This window comes from Oncorhynchus mykiss, chromosome 18, assembly GCF_057628025.1.
Source record: "Oncorhynchus mykiss isolate SJ-2025 chromosome 18, ASM5762802v1, whole genome shotgun sequence".
NCBI lineage: Eukaryota > Metazoa > Chordata > Actinopteri > Salmoniformes > Salmonidae > Oncorhynchus > Oncorhynchus mykiss.
Genome location: NC_143039.1, coordinates 65201208 through 65215105, shown reverse-complemented (window position 1 = coordinate 65215105; position 13898 = coordinate 65201208). Strand labels below are relative to the sequence as shown.

The 13898-nt window shown below is 42.3% G+C and overlaps 1 protein-coding gene across 6 annotated transcripts in view; it reads left to right on the top strand.

The window, feature by feature from the left end:
* The window catches only part of LOC110496865 (protein PALS2), a 76898-nt gene that overhangs the window by 30345 nt on the left and 32655 nt on the right, over window positions 1-13898 (top strand). For 2 of the 6 annotated variants that reach the window (XM_036953340.2, XM_036953337.2), the window contains exons 2-3: window positions 6524-6592; window positions 7580-7616. The exons of 2 other annotated variants lie outside the window; for them this stretch is intronic. In XM_036953340.2, coding sequence (XP_036809235.1) covers window positions 7607-7616 — 10 coding nt within the window. In that variant the 5' untranslated portion in view covers window positions 6524-6592; window positions 7580-7606. The remainder of the gene's footprint in view (window positions 1-6523; window positions 6593-7579; window positions 7617-13898) is intronic. 2 more of the 6 variants (XM_036953341.2, XM_036953338.2) reach the window with 1 other exon arrangement.

Genomic DNA, 13898 nt, shown 5'->3' with positions numbered 1-13898 from the left:
CTCAACAGTTTTTACCCCCAAGCCATAAGACTCCTGAACAGGTAATCAAATGGCTACACGGACTATTTGCATTGTGTGCCCCCCCAACCCCTCTTTTTACGCTGCTGCTACTCTCTGTTTATCTTATATGCATAGTCACTTTAACTATACACTCATGTACATACTACCTAAATTGGCCTGACCAACCAGTGCTCCCGCACATTGGTAACCGGGCTATCTGCATTGTGTCCCACCACCTACCAACCCCTCTTTTTACGCTTCTGCTACTCTCTGTTCATCATATATACATAGTCACTTTAACGATACCTGCATGTACATACTACCTCAATAAGCCTGACTAACAGGTGTCTGTATATAGCCTTGCTACTATATAGCCTTGCTATGTCTTTTTACTGTTGGTTTATTTCTTTACTTACCTACACACACAAACACACACACACACACACACACACACACACACACACACCTTTTTTCCCCCACACCATTGTTTAGAGTCTATAAGTAAGCATTTCACTGTAAGGTCTACACCTATTGTATTCGGCGTACGTGACAAATAAACTTGGGTTTGATTTGATTATTAGTGTTGTTACTTTATAATTAGTGATGATATGCCATTTTTGGCTGATACCGATAGCCGATATTTTCCTTGCCAAAAAAACCTGATACCGATAACCGATATTTTACATTTTAGTGCCCTTTTAAGCATTCTAGTACAGTTAAATAGTTAACACACTCACATTGACGCAGCAGTCTAAGGCACTGCATCTCAGTGCAAGAGGCGTCACTAGTAGAGATCGACCGATTAATCGGAATCGCTGAGTTTTCATAACGATCGGTAATTTTGGGACACTGATTATGGCCGATTCCATTGCAATCCATGAGTGGCAGGCTGACTACCTGTTATGCGAGTGCAGCAAGGAGCCAAGGTAAGTTGCTAGCTAGCATTAAACTTATCTTATAAAAAATAATCAATCTTAACATAATCACTAGTTAACTACACATGGTTGATGATATTACTAGTTTATCTAGCTTGTCCTGCGTTGCATATAATCAATGAGGTGCCTGTTAATTTATCATTGAATCACAGCCTACTTCGCCAAACAGGTGATTTAACAAGCGCATTTGAAAAAGGCACTGTGTACCTAACCATAAACTTCAATGCCTTTCTTAAAATCAATACACAAGTATATATTTTTAAACCTGCGTATTTAGTTAATATTGCCTGCTAACATGGATTTCTTTTAACTAGGGAGATTGTGTCACTTCTCTTGCGTTCTGTGCAAGCAGAGTCAGGGTATATGCAGCAGTTTGGGCCAACAGGCTCGTTGCGAACTGTGTGAAGACCATTTCTTCCTAACAAACACTGTAATTAATTTGCCATAATTGTACATGATTATGACATAACATTGAAGGTTGTTCAATGTAACAGCAATATATAGACTTAGGGGTGCCACCCATTAGATAAAATAAGGAACAGTTCTGTATTTCACTGAAAGAATAAACGTTTTGTTTTCGAAATTATAGTTTCCGGATTTAACCATATTAATGACCTAAGGCTCGTATTTCTGTGTGTTATTATATTACAATTAAATCTATGATTTGATAGAGCTGTCTAACTGAGCGGTGGTAGGCAGCAGCAGGCTCGTAAGTTTTCATTCAAACAGAACGTTCCTGCATTTGCCAGCAGCTCTTCACTGTGCTTCAAGCATTGCGCTGTTTATGACTTCAAGCCTATCAACTCCTGAGATTAGCCTCGCAATATTATAGTACCTATTAGGACATCCAATAGTCAAAGGTATATGAAATGCAAATGGTATAGAGAGAAATAGTCCTATAATAACTACAACCTAAAACTTCTTAGCTGGGAATATTGAAGACTCATGTTAAAAGGAACTTCCAGCTTTCATATGTTCTGAGCAACTTTTACTTTACCAACACTTTGTTTTTGAATTATTTAAACCAAAATGAACATGTTTCCTTATTTATTTGAGATAAGATATGTATATTATTAGGATTTGGATAGAAAACACTCTGACGTTTCTAAAACTGTTTGAATCATGTCTGTGAGTATAACAGAACTTATATAGCAGGCAAAACCCAGAGGACCAACCATTCAGATTTTGTTTTTTAGGTCTAGGTTTTCTCTCTTTGTTTACGGAGGTGCTACCCTCAGATAATAGCATCGTTTGCTTTCGCCGAAAGGCCTTTTTGAAATCTGACATGTTGGCTTTATTCACAACACGTGTAGCTTTAATTTGGTATCTTACATGTGTGATTTCATGAAAGTTAGATTTTTATAGTAATTTATTTGAATTTGGCGCTCTGCATTTTCACTGGCTTTTGGCTAGGTGGGTTAACTGATTTGCCTAGTTAAATAAAGGTTACACACACACAGACCAACAAGCTATTTTGTTGGCATTTACATTTGTCCCCATTACCAGTTAAACATAATCAAAACCAATTTCTTTCACATACTTGCTGTGCTGTTTCGTTGTTCATTTGTTCAGTCGTTTCATTCTCAACCAGGATTTCTATGGAACACCGTGTCAAAAAATATACAAATAACACTATTTGATGTGTCAAATAAGCTTGTTGACCAATCAGGACCTGAATATGACTGCATGTCACATCATAATTTAACGCATTCATACATTTTTAAAGCTGTCTCGCGCACTTACAGTGCTGGTCAAAAATAAAAGCTAACTAGCTCATGGATGCAAACAATGTTCTTCCCCAAAAACATAGCAAAATGACAATCTGTTTCAGTAGCTAGCTAACTATATAGCTAGGTGTCATCTAAAATAACCCTAATTTATAAGACAGTTTTTATTTGATTAACCTGTTTGGGATAGGGGGCAGCATTTTCATGTTCGGATGAAAAGCTTGCCCAGAGTAAACCTCCTGCTACTCAGGCCCAGAAGCTAATATATGCATATTATTAGTAGTATTGGATAGAAAACACTCTGACGTTTCTAAAACTGTTTGAATGATGTCTCTGAGTATAACAGAACTCATATGGCAGGCGAAAACCTGATAAAAATCCAACCAGGAAGTGGGAAATCTGAGGTTTGTAGTTTTTCAACTCATTGCCTATCGAATATACAGTGTCTATGGGGTCATATTGCACTTCCTAAGGCTTCCACTAGATGTTAACAGTCTTTAGAACGTTGTTTGAGGCTTCTACTGTGAAGGAGGGGGGAATGAGAGCCGATTGAGTCAGGGGTCTGGCAGAGTGGCATGAGCTGATCACGCGCGCACACGTGAGAGCAACCTGCGTTCCTTTGCAATTCTAAAGACAAAGGAATTCCCCGGTTGGAACATTATTGAAGATTTATGTTAAAAACATCCTAAAGATTGATTCTATACATCGTTTGACATGTTTCTATGAACTGTAATATCACTTTTTGAACTTTTGATCCCCAATCCTTAGGTAAAGCTGTATAGTGCAATATGAATGTCAATACACGCAATAGGCTGACTGGTGAGGTGATTTCACACAGTCACAATCTCGCGACAAGGCTAATATTTGCGTAAACTCTTCAGTTGTGTTCTGTGGGTGTCACCGAGTAGACTGATACCCCGTTTCATTGCTTCACATTCAAACCCTGTTTAACATTATCTAGTCTACATATGGCATTATTCCACCAATTGTAACCTTTTGCATCACTTTCAAAAAGGTACTTTTATTTTGAAGGCAAACCGCAAATTCAACTATTGTGCCTAATCCTTATTGTGGCTAGCTTCACAACACATAACCCGGTCCGGTTGAGCCGCATTAGCCAGATGAAGCTAGCTGACTGCATATAACGTTAGCTTTGGGCAACAGGGTTAAGTAGCTGGCTATTTATTTTCATGAACTGAAGTTCAATTTCAATAGGCAAACAAGTGGCTACCTAGCTAACTCAACATCTGAAAAATAGCGCACTTGGTAGTGCGTACCATTGCTCGACCAGTCGCGAAAACCAACAACAGAGAACAGTTGATTGTCAAGGGCATTGAATTCCATTATCTTGGCGTAAATGGATTTCGCCTTTGAGTTCTCTCACTGAAATGTTCTTACTCTTTCAAATGACTGCTCGACTTGTTGGCTGTTCGATCCACACAGCAGACATTGTGGGCTATGTTCTCACCACACACAGTCAATCTTCTGTGTTGCATTTGAGTATATGCAATGACCCCGTGCACAATTGACATAAATAAACGAGTCTTAAGAAGACAGTGATAGTAATTGCAATGAGCCCAACAATTAACATAAATACAGGAGATCTTGTATAGGAGTCTATAGTGTTTCTCCTGTTGGAACACACAACCAATTCGACGACTGTCGGATTTTAAATTAACAAAAAAAAAAATATATATATTTTTTTTTTAACAAAAAAAAAGGTTTTAATAATAATTACAATTTGAAACGGTAATACTAACCGTCTGGATTTTACTATGGTTTATCGTGAAACCAGTAATCGTTTCATCCCTAATATAGACATTTAAAATGTTATGTCACTGCTATTTAAAAAGTGCTGTAAAAACGAGAAAATAAATAAACTGATAAATATAGGTTATATTTACAGTGGTGTTTGTGCTGGTTGCCATTTTCTTGTGGCAACAGGTCACACATCTTGCTGCTGTGGTGGCACACTGGGGCAGTGTTTCTGCTGCACTAATTTAACTGTGGCGCTGTGCCACGGCAAAATCATTGCTGCCACGGCCAAAAAATTGGAAACGCTCTTTGAAGATGCTAGAACAGTCCACATTGTAACAATGTGCGCTGACAGTCGGGAAGCAAGTTCAGGGAGGGAGTGTTAAAACCTTTTGCGACTAGGGGGCAGTATTTTCATTTGTGGAAAAATAACGTTCCCGTAGTAAACGGGATATTTTGTCAGGACAAGATGCTAGAATATGCATATAATTGACAGCTTAGGATAGAAAACACTAACGTTTCCAAAACTGTAAAACTATTGTCTGTGAGTATAACAGAACTGATGTTGCAGGCGAAAGCCTGAGAAAAATCCAATCCGGAAGTGCCTCATGTTTTGAAAGCGCTGCGTTCCAATGCGTCCCTATTGGGCAGTGAATGGGCCTACTGAAAAACCAATTGTCCCAGTGGATATATTATCGAATAGATATTTGAAAAACACCTTGAGGATTGATTATAAACAACGTTTGCCATGTTTCTGTCGATATTATGGAGCTAATTTTGAATATTTTTCAGCGTTTTCGTGACTGCAATTTCCGGGCGATTTCTCAGCCAAACGTGAAGAACAAACGGAGCTATTTCGCCTACAAAAATAATATTTTTGGAAAAAAGGAACATTGGCTATCTAACTGGGAGTCTTGTGAGTGAAAACATCTGAAGCTCATCAAAGGTAAACGATTTAATTTGATTGCTTTTCTGATTTCCGTGACCAAGTTACCTGCTGCTAGCTGGACAAAATGCTATGCTAGGCTATGATAAACTTACACAAATGCTTGTCTGGCTTTGGCTGTAAAGCATATTTTGAAAATCTGAGATGACAGGGTGATTAACAAAAGGCTAAGCTGTGTCTCAATATATTTCACTTGTGATTTTCATGAATAGGAATATTTTCTAGGAATATTTATGTCCGTTGCGTTATGCTAATTAGTGTCAGTCGATGATTACGCTCCCTCATGCGGGATGAGGAGTCACTAGAGGTTAATAAAATAAAAGGAACATGATACAAAACAAGAAACATGAACAACGAACAGGCATGAAACTGAAACAATAATGCCTGGGGAAGGAACTAAAGGGAGTGACATATATAGGGCAGGTAATCAGGGAAGTGATGGAGTCCAGGTGAGTCTGATGAAGCGCAGGTGCGCGTAACGATGGTGACAGGTGTGCGCCATAACGAGCAGCCTGGTGACCTAGAGGCCGGAGAGGGTGCACACATGTGATACACATTTACTTTTCCTCTGCACACAAACAAGTAATGAATAGAAACAATAGTTTATCTATTTACTAGGTCGGCTTGTTGTTTGTTCTATGTGAAAAATATTCCTCTCGCGGCGCATTCAAGTTGAGTGCCAAAGGGGACACTTGCACTCTGACAAGCAAATGCACAACAATTCTTGCAATAATGCTTAAAACAGCAGTTTTAATGGCCTTTGTTAATAAGAGGACGATCCTACTTTATTTCTCAACTCCTAAATACTGTGTGTTCAAAATTTACCATTTTAAACCTAGAGTTTTAGCAGCTTCATGGTTAAGCATGTTACTGTTCAGCAATTCACCATGAGTGCATAGGGGAGAATGGGGCTAAATGCAACACGGGTCACTTGTAGAGTAACTTGGGGTAAAATGCTACCCTACCTCAAACATTTTTGGGGGGAGTGACGTAACATTTTTTGATGAGTAGTGGCAATCAAGCCGACCTCTCTCTCTCTCTCTCTCGCTCTCACTCTCTCTTTCCCCTTGCTCTCGCCCTCTTTCCTCCCCCTCACTCTCTCTCTCTCTCTTTCCCCTACCCTCTTTCTCTCCCCTTATCTCTCTCTCTCTCTCTCCTAGGTCTCTAGGGTTGACGGATGAGTAGATTGTAGAAGAGCAGGGAGGATTGGGGTTAACAGTCAGACACAGGTAAGATCAACACATGTCCTCTTGTTTATCCCTACAGGTGTTGTTATAGGTCCTGCGAGTGTATTATCTGTTGTCTAAGGGTTATGTATAGTTGTACTGCAAGTATTTGGGATTGTGTGTCTCTGTTTAGGCTATATGGTTTGTGTGGGTGTGTTTTAAATGTATGTTTATTTTAATGCACTTTCCAATGTTTATAAGCATCTGTGTGTGTGTGTGTGTGTGTGTGTGTTTGAAACAGAGTGAGAGAGAAGTATGTCTGTTTGTATATAAACAAGCGTTTGTGTGGGTGTAATGTACGGAATGTGCCAGGAGTGTTAAGCCGATCTTAAGGCTTGTCCATGACTCTTCTCTCTCCCTGGTCTAGACTGATGTTATCAAAGCAGTGGTGTTGCCCCTGGCTACTACCACTATCTGACTGTAGCCTTGTTGCCCCTGGCTACTACCACTGTCTGAATGTAGCCTTGTGTTGCCCCTGGCTACTACCACTGTCTGACTGTAGCCTTGTGTTGACCCTGCCTATTACCACTATCTGACTGTAGCCTTGTTGCCCCAGGCTACTACCACTATCTGACTGTAGCCTTGTGTTGACCCTGCCTATTACCACTATCTGACTGTAGCCTTGTGTTGACCCTGCCTATTACCACTATCTGACTGTAGCCTTGTGTTGACCCTGCCTATTACCACTATCTGACTGTAGCCTTGTGTTGACCCTGCCTATTACCACTATCTGACTGTAGCCTTGTTGCCCCAGGCTACTACCACTATCTGACTGTAGCCTTGTGTTGCCCCTGGCTACTACCACTATCTGACTGTAGCCTTGTGTTTACCCTGCCTATTACCACTATCTGACTGTAGCCTTGTGTTGACCCTGCCTATTACCACTATCTGACTGTAGCCTTGTTGCCCCAGGCTACTACCACTATCTGACTGTAGCCTTGTGTTGCCCCAGGCTACTACCACTATCTGACTGTAGCTTTGTCTTTACAGTTCCACCCTGACAACCCAGTCACAACCATGATCACAGGTAGAGGAAGACATCCCCTGTATCTACAGCCCTTAAACACCTGTATAACGCTAATATAATGCGGTTTTAACATTAGTGTAATGCTATTGTGAGAACGCTTGCTAATGTTACCTCATCACTGTTCCATATCGTTTAACCTGTCATAAACACAAACATCCAAACCCTGGAGCCTTCAGTTTAATGCCCCCCTTTTTCTGATCAACTGCTTTTCATTACACAATTATTCATCCCATGATGCTTTGCTCACCTGATATTCCTCAGGGCGCTATCTTTACAGTCTGTGCTTTGATTTGTTTATTTAAAAACATGTGGGGGTAGAAAGGGTATAGTTAAGTCATACACCATGACATTTAAAAAAAAAAGTGGAATTAAATTGAGTGCATATACAGTTGAAGTCAGAAGTTTTCATACACCTTAGCCAAATACATTTAAACTCAGTTTCACAATTCCTGACATTTAATCCTAGTAAAAATTCCCTGTCTTAGGTCAGTTAGGATTACCACTTTATTTTAAGAATGTGAAATGTCATAGTAGAGAGATTTATTTCAGCTTTTATTTCTTTCATCACATTCCCAGTGGTTCAGTTTACACTAGAGGTCGACCGATTAATCGGCATGGCCGATTAATTAGGGCTGATTTAAAGTTCTTAACAATCGGTAATCTGCATTTTTGGACACCGATTATGGCCGATTACATTGCACTCCACGTGGAGACTGCGTGGCAGGCTGACTACCTGTTACGCGATTGCCACGATAAGTTGCTAGCTAGCATTAAACTTATCTTATAAAAAAAAACAAGTCATCTTAACATAATCACTAGTCAACTACACATGGTTGATGATATTACTAGTTTATCTAGCTTGTCCTGCGTTGCATATAATCAATGCGGTGCCTGTTAATTTATCATTGAATCACAGCCTACTTCGCCAAACGGGTGATTTAACAAGCGCATTCGCGATAAAAGCACTGTCATTGCACCAATGTGTACCTAACCATAAACTTCAATGCCTTTATTAAAATCAATACACAAGTATATATTTTTAAACCTGCGTATTTAGTTAATATTGCCTGCTAACATGGATTTCTTTTAACTAGGGAGATTGTGTCACTTCTCTTGCGTTCTGTGCAAGCAGAGTCAGGGTATATGCAGCAGTTTCACGTTCGTTGTACGGAGGAGACCAAGGCGCAGCATAAGATGAATACATACTTTTAATGAAGACGAAGAACACTTAAACTATACAAAACAAACCGAACGTGAAGCTATATAATACTAGTGCAGACACAGGCAACTAGACATAGACAATGACCCACAAAATAACCCAAGGAATATGGCTGCCTAAATATGGTTCCCAATCAGAGACAACGATAAACAGCTGCCTCTAATTGAGAACCAATCTAGGCAACCATAGACATAAATACCTAGACTAGTGAATACCCATAGACATACAAAACCCCTAGACAGGTACAAAAACACATACATCACCCATGTCACACCCTGACCTAACCAAAATAATACAAAAAACAAAGAATACTAAGGTCAGGGTGTGACAGTACCCCCCCAAAAGGTGTGGACTCCCGGACGCACACTCAAACCTATATGGGAGGGTCTGGGTGGGCATAACTCCGAGGTGGTGGTTCTGGCTCGGGACGTGGACCCCGCTCCACTTCTGACTCGGCCCACTTACTTAATGTCTCTGGAGCGGGAACCCTCACCACCGTCCCCGGACCAGAGGACGCCACTGGACTGATGTTGGAGTCTGGAGTGAGTGGCTCCTCTGGACTGGAGGGAGACTCTGGCGGATCCGGACTGGAGGGAGACTCTGGCGGATCCGGTCTGCGGCCCGTCGTGGTCGGTTCCGGTCTGCGGCCCGTCGTAGGAGGTGCCGGTCTGTAGACTGTCGCCCGACGCTCTGGACTGGGTACTGTCGCCCGACGCTCTGGACTGGCAAGGCACACTGTAGGCCTGGTGCATGGTGCCGGCACTGGTGGTACCGGGCTGAGGACACGCACCTCATGGCAAGTGCGGGGAGGAGGAACAGGGCGTACTGGACTGCCGAGGCGCACTATAGGCCTGGTGCGTGGTGCCGGCACTGGTGGTACCGGGCTGGGGACACGCACCTCAGGGCGAGTTCGGGGAGCAGGCACAGGACGTACTGGGCTGTGGAGGCGTACTGGAGGTCTGGAGTGTAGAGCTGACACAACCCGTCCTGGCTGGATGGTTATACTTGCCCTGCAAACGCAGGGCGCTGGCACAGGACGCACAGGGCTGTGCAGACTCACAGTACGCAGAGCCGGCGCAGGATATCCTGGTCCAAGGAGGTACACTGGAGACTAGGAGCGCTGAGCCGGCACCCTCCTTCCTGGCTGGATGCTCATTCTAGCCAGGCCAAAGCGATGAGCTGGAATAGAGCGCACCGGGCTAGAAATGCGCACTGGAGACACCAGTTACACGCTCCCCACGTTAAGCACGAGGAGTTGGCTCAGGTCTCCTACCTGACTTAGCCAATCTCCTCGTGTGCCTCCCCCCCAAAAATCTTGGGGCTGCCTCTCGGGCTTCCGTGCTAGCCGTGTACCCTTATATCATCACCGTTCCTCCATTCTCCTGTATCCCTCCTCGCACTGTTCCATAGAATCCCACGCGGGCTCTGGTACTCTCCCTGGATCGATCACCTCTCTATCTCCTCCCAGGTTGTTACCCACTCATCCTTCTCCCAGGTCCATTCTTCCACAAAGCGCTGTTCCTCCCTTTCACGCTGCTTGGTCCTTGTTTGGTGGGTCATTCTGTCACGTTCGTTGTACGGAGACCAAGGCGCAGCAGCGTAAGGTGAATAAATACTTTTTAATGAAGCTGAAGAACACTTAAACTATACAAAACAACAAACCGAACATGACGCTATATAATAATAGTGCAGACACAGGCAACTAGACAATGACCCACGAAATAACCCAAAGAATATGGCTGCCTAAATATGGTTCCCAATCAGAGACAACGATAAACAGCTGCCTCTAATTGAGAACCAATCTAGGCAACCATAGACATATAAATACCTAGACTAGTGAATACCCATAGACATACAAAAGCCCTAGACAGGAACAAAAGACACATCACCCATGTCACACCCTGACCTAACCAAAATAATAAAGAAAACAAAGAATACTAAGGTCAGGGCATGACAAGCAGTTTGGGCCAACAGGCTCGTTACGAACTGTGTGAATACCATTTCTTCCTAACAAAGACTGTCATTAATTTGCCAGAATTGTACATAATTATGAAATAACATTGAAGGTTGTGCAATGTAACAGCAATATTTTGACTTGGGCATGCCACCTGTTAGATAAAATACGGAACGGTTCTGTATTTCACTGAAAGAATCAACGTTTTGTTTTCGAAATGACAGTTTCCGGATTTAACCATATTAATGACCCAAGGCTTATATTTCTGTGAGTTATTATATTACAATTAAATCTATGATTTGATAGAGTTGTCTAACTGAGCGGTGGTAGGCAGCTGCAGGCTCGTAAGTTTTCATTCAAACAGAACGTTCCTGCATCAGGGAGGGAGGGAAGAGAGAGGAGGGTGGGTCTGACTGGGAACAGGAAGGGAGGGAAGAGAGGAGGGTGGGTGTGACTGGGAACAGGGAGGGAGGGAAGAGAGGGGTGGGTGTGACTGGGAACAGGGAGGGAGGGAAGAGGGGGTGGGGGTGACTGGAGACAGGGAGGAAGGGAAGAGAGAGGGGGGTGGGCCTGACTGGGAACAGGGAGGGAGGGAAGAGAGAGGAGGGTGGTGGGTGTGACTGGCAACCGAGGAGGGTCTACAGCAGCACCTAGATCTTCTGCACAGACTCTGTCAGACCTGGGCCCTGACAGTAAATCTCAGTAAGACAAAAATAATGGTGTTCCAAAAAAGGTCCAGTTGCCAGGACCATAAATACAAATTCCATCTAGACACCGTTGCCCTAGAGCACACAAAAAACTATACATACCTTTCCCTAAACATCAGCGCCACAGGTAACTTCCACAAAACTGCGAACGATCTGAGAGACAAGGCAAGAAGGGAATTCTATGCAATCAAAAGGAACATACATTTTGACATACCGATTAGGATCTGGCAAAAAATACTTGAATCAGTTATAGAACCCATTGCCCTTTATGGTTGTGAGGTCTGGGGTCCGCTCACCAACCAAGAATTCACAAAATGGGACAAACACCAAATTGAGACTGCATTCAGAATTCTGCAAAAATCTCTTCCGTGTACAATTTAAAACACCAAATAATGCATGCAGAGCAGAATTAGGCCGATTCCCGCTAATAATCACATTCCAGAAAAGAGCTGTTACAGTGCCTTGCGAAAGTATTCGGCCCCCTTGAACTTTGCGACCTTTTACCACATTTCAGGCTTCAAATATAAAGATATAAAACTGTATTTTTTTGTGAAGAATCAACAACAAGTGGGACACAATCATGAAGTGGAACGACATTTATTGGATATTTCAAACTTTTTTAACAAATCAAAAACTGACAAATTGGGCGTGCAAAATTATTCAGCTCCCTTAAGTTAATACTTTGTAGCGCCACCTTTTGCTGCGATTACAGCTGTAAGTCGCTTGGGGTATGTCTCTATCAGTTTTGCACATCGAGAGACTGAAATTTTTTCCCATTCCTCCTTGCAAAACAGCTCGAGCTCAGTGAGGTTAGATGGAGAGCGTTTGTGAACAGCAGTTTTCAGTTCTTTCCACAGATTCTCGATTGGATTCAGGTCTGGACTTTGACTTGGCCATTCTAACACCTGGATATGTTTATTTTTGAACCATTCCATTGTAGATTTTGCTTTATGTTTTGGATCATTGTCTTGTTGGAAGACAAATCTCCGTCCCAGTCTCAGGTCTTTTGCAGACTCCATCAGGTTTTCTTCCAGAATGGTCCTGTATTTGGCTCCATCCATCTTCCCATCAATTTGAACCATCTTCCCTGTCCCTGCTGAAGAAAAGCAGGCCCAAACCATGATGCTTCCACCACCATGTTTGACAGTGGGGATGGTGTGTTCAAGGTGATGAGCTGTGTTGCTTTTACGCCAAACATAACGTCTTGCATTGTTGCCAAAAAGTTCAATTTTGGTTTCATCTGACCAGAGCACCTTCTTCCACATGTTTGGTGTGTCTCCCAGGTGGCTTGTGGCAAACTTTAAACAACACTTTTTATGGATATCTTTAAGAAATGGCTTTCTTCTTGCCACTCTTCCATAAAGGCCAGATTTGTGCAATATACGACTGATTGTTGTCCTATGGACAGAGTCTCCCACCTCAGCTGTAGATCTCTGTAGTTCATCCAGAGTGATCATGGGCCTCTTGGCTGCATCTCTGATCAGTCTTCTCCTTGTATGAGCTGAAAGTTTAGAGGGACGGCCAGGTCTTGGTAGATTTGCAGTGGTCTGATACTCCTTCCATTTCAATATTATCGCTTGCACAGTGCTCCTTGGGATGTTTAAAGCTTGGGAAATCTTTTTGTATCCAAATCCGGCTTTAAACTTCTTCACAACAGTATCTCGGACCTGCCTGGTGTGTTCCTTGTTCTTCATGATGCTCTCTGCGCTTTTAACGGACCTCTGAGACTATCACAGTGCAGGTGCATTTATATGGAGACTTGATTACACACAGGTGGATTGTATTTATCATCATTAGTCATTTAGGTCAACATTGGATCATTCAGAGATCCTCACTGAACTTCTGGAGAGAGTTTGCTGCACTGAAAGTAAAGGGGCTGAATAATTTTGCACGCCCAATTTTTCAGTTTTTGATTTGTTAAAAAAGTTTGAAATATCCAATAAATGTCGTTCCACTTCATGATTGTGTCCCACTTGTTGTTGATTCTTCACAAAAAAATACAGTTTTATATCTTTATGTTTGAAGCCTGAAATGTGACAAAAGGTCGCAAAGTTCAAGGGGGCCGAATACTTTCGCAAGGCACTGTAAATTCTACAGACTCAGACTTCTACAGACTCAGTGAGCATAGCCTGGCTCTCAAGAGAAGACAGGCTATTTGCACACTGCCCACAAAATGAGGTGGAAACTGAGCTGCACTTCCTAACCTCCTGCCAAATGTATGACCATATTAGAGAGACATATTTCCCTCAGATTACACAGATCCACAAAGAATTAGAATACAAACTCGATTTTGATCAACTCCCATATCTACCTCAGTGTGCCATCACAGCAGCAAGATTTGTGACCTGTTGCCACAAGAAAAGGTTAACCAGTGAAGAACAAACACCATTGTAAATACAACC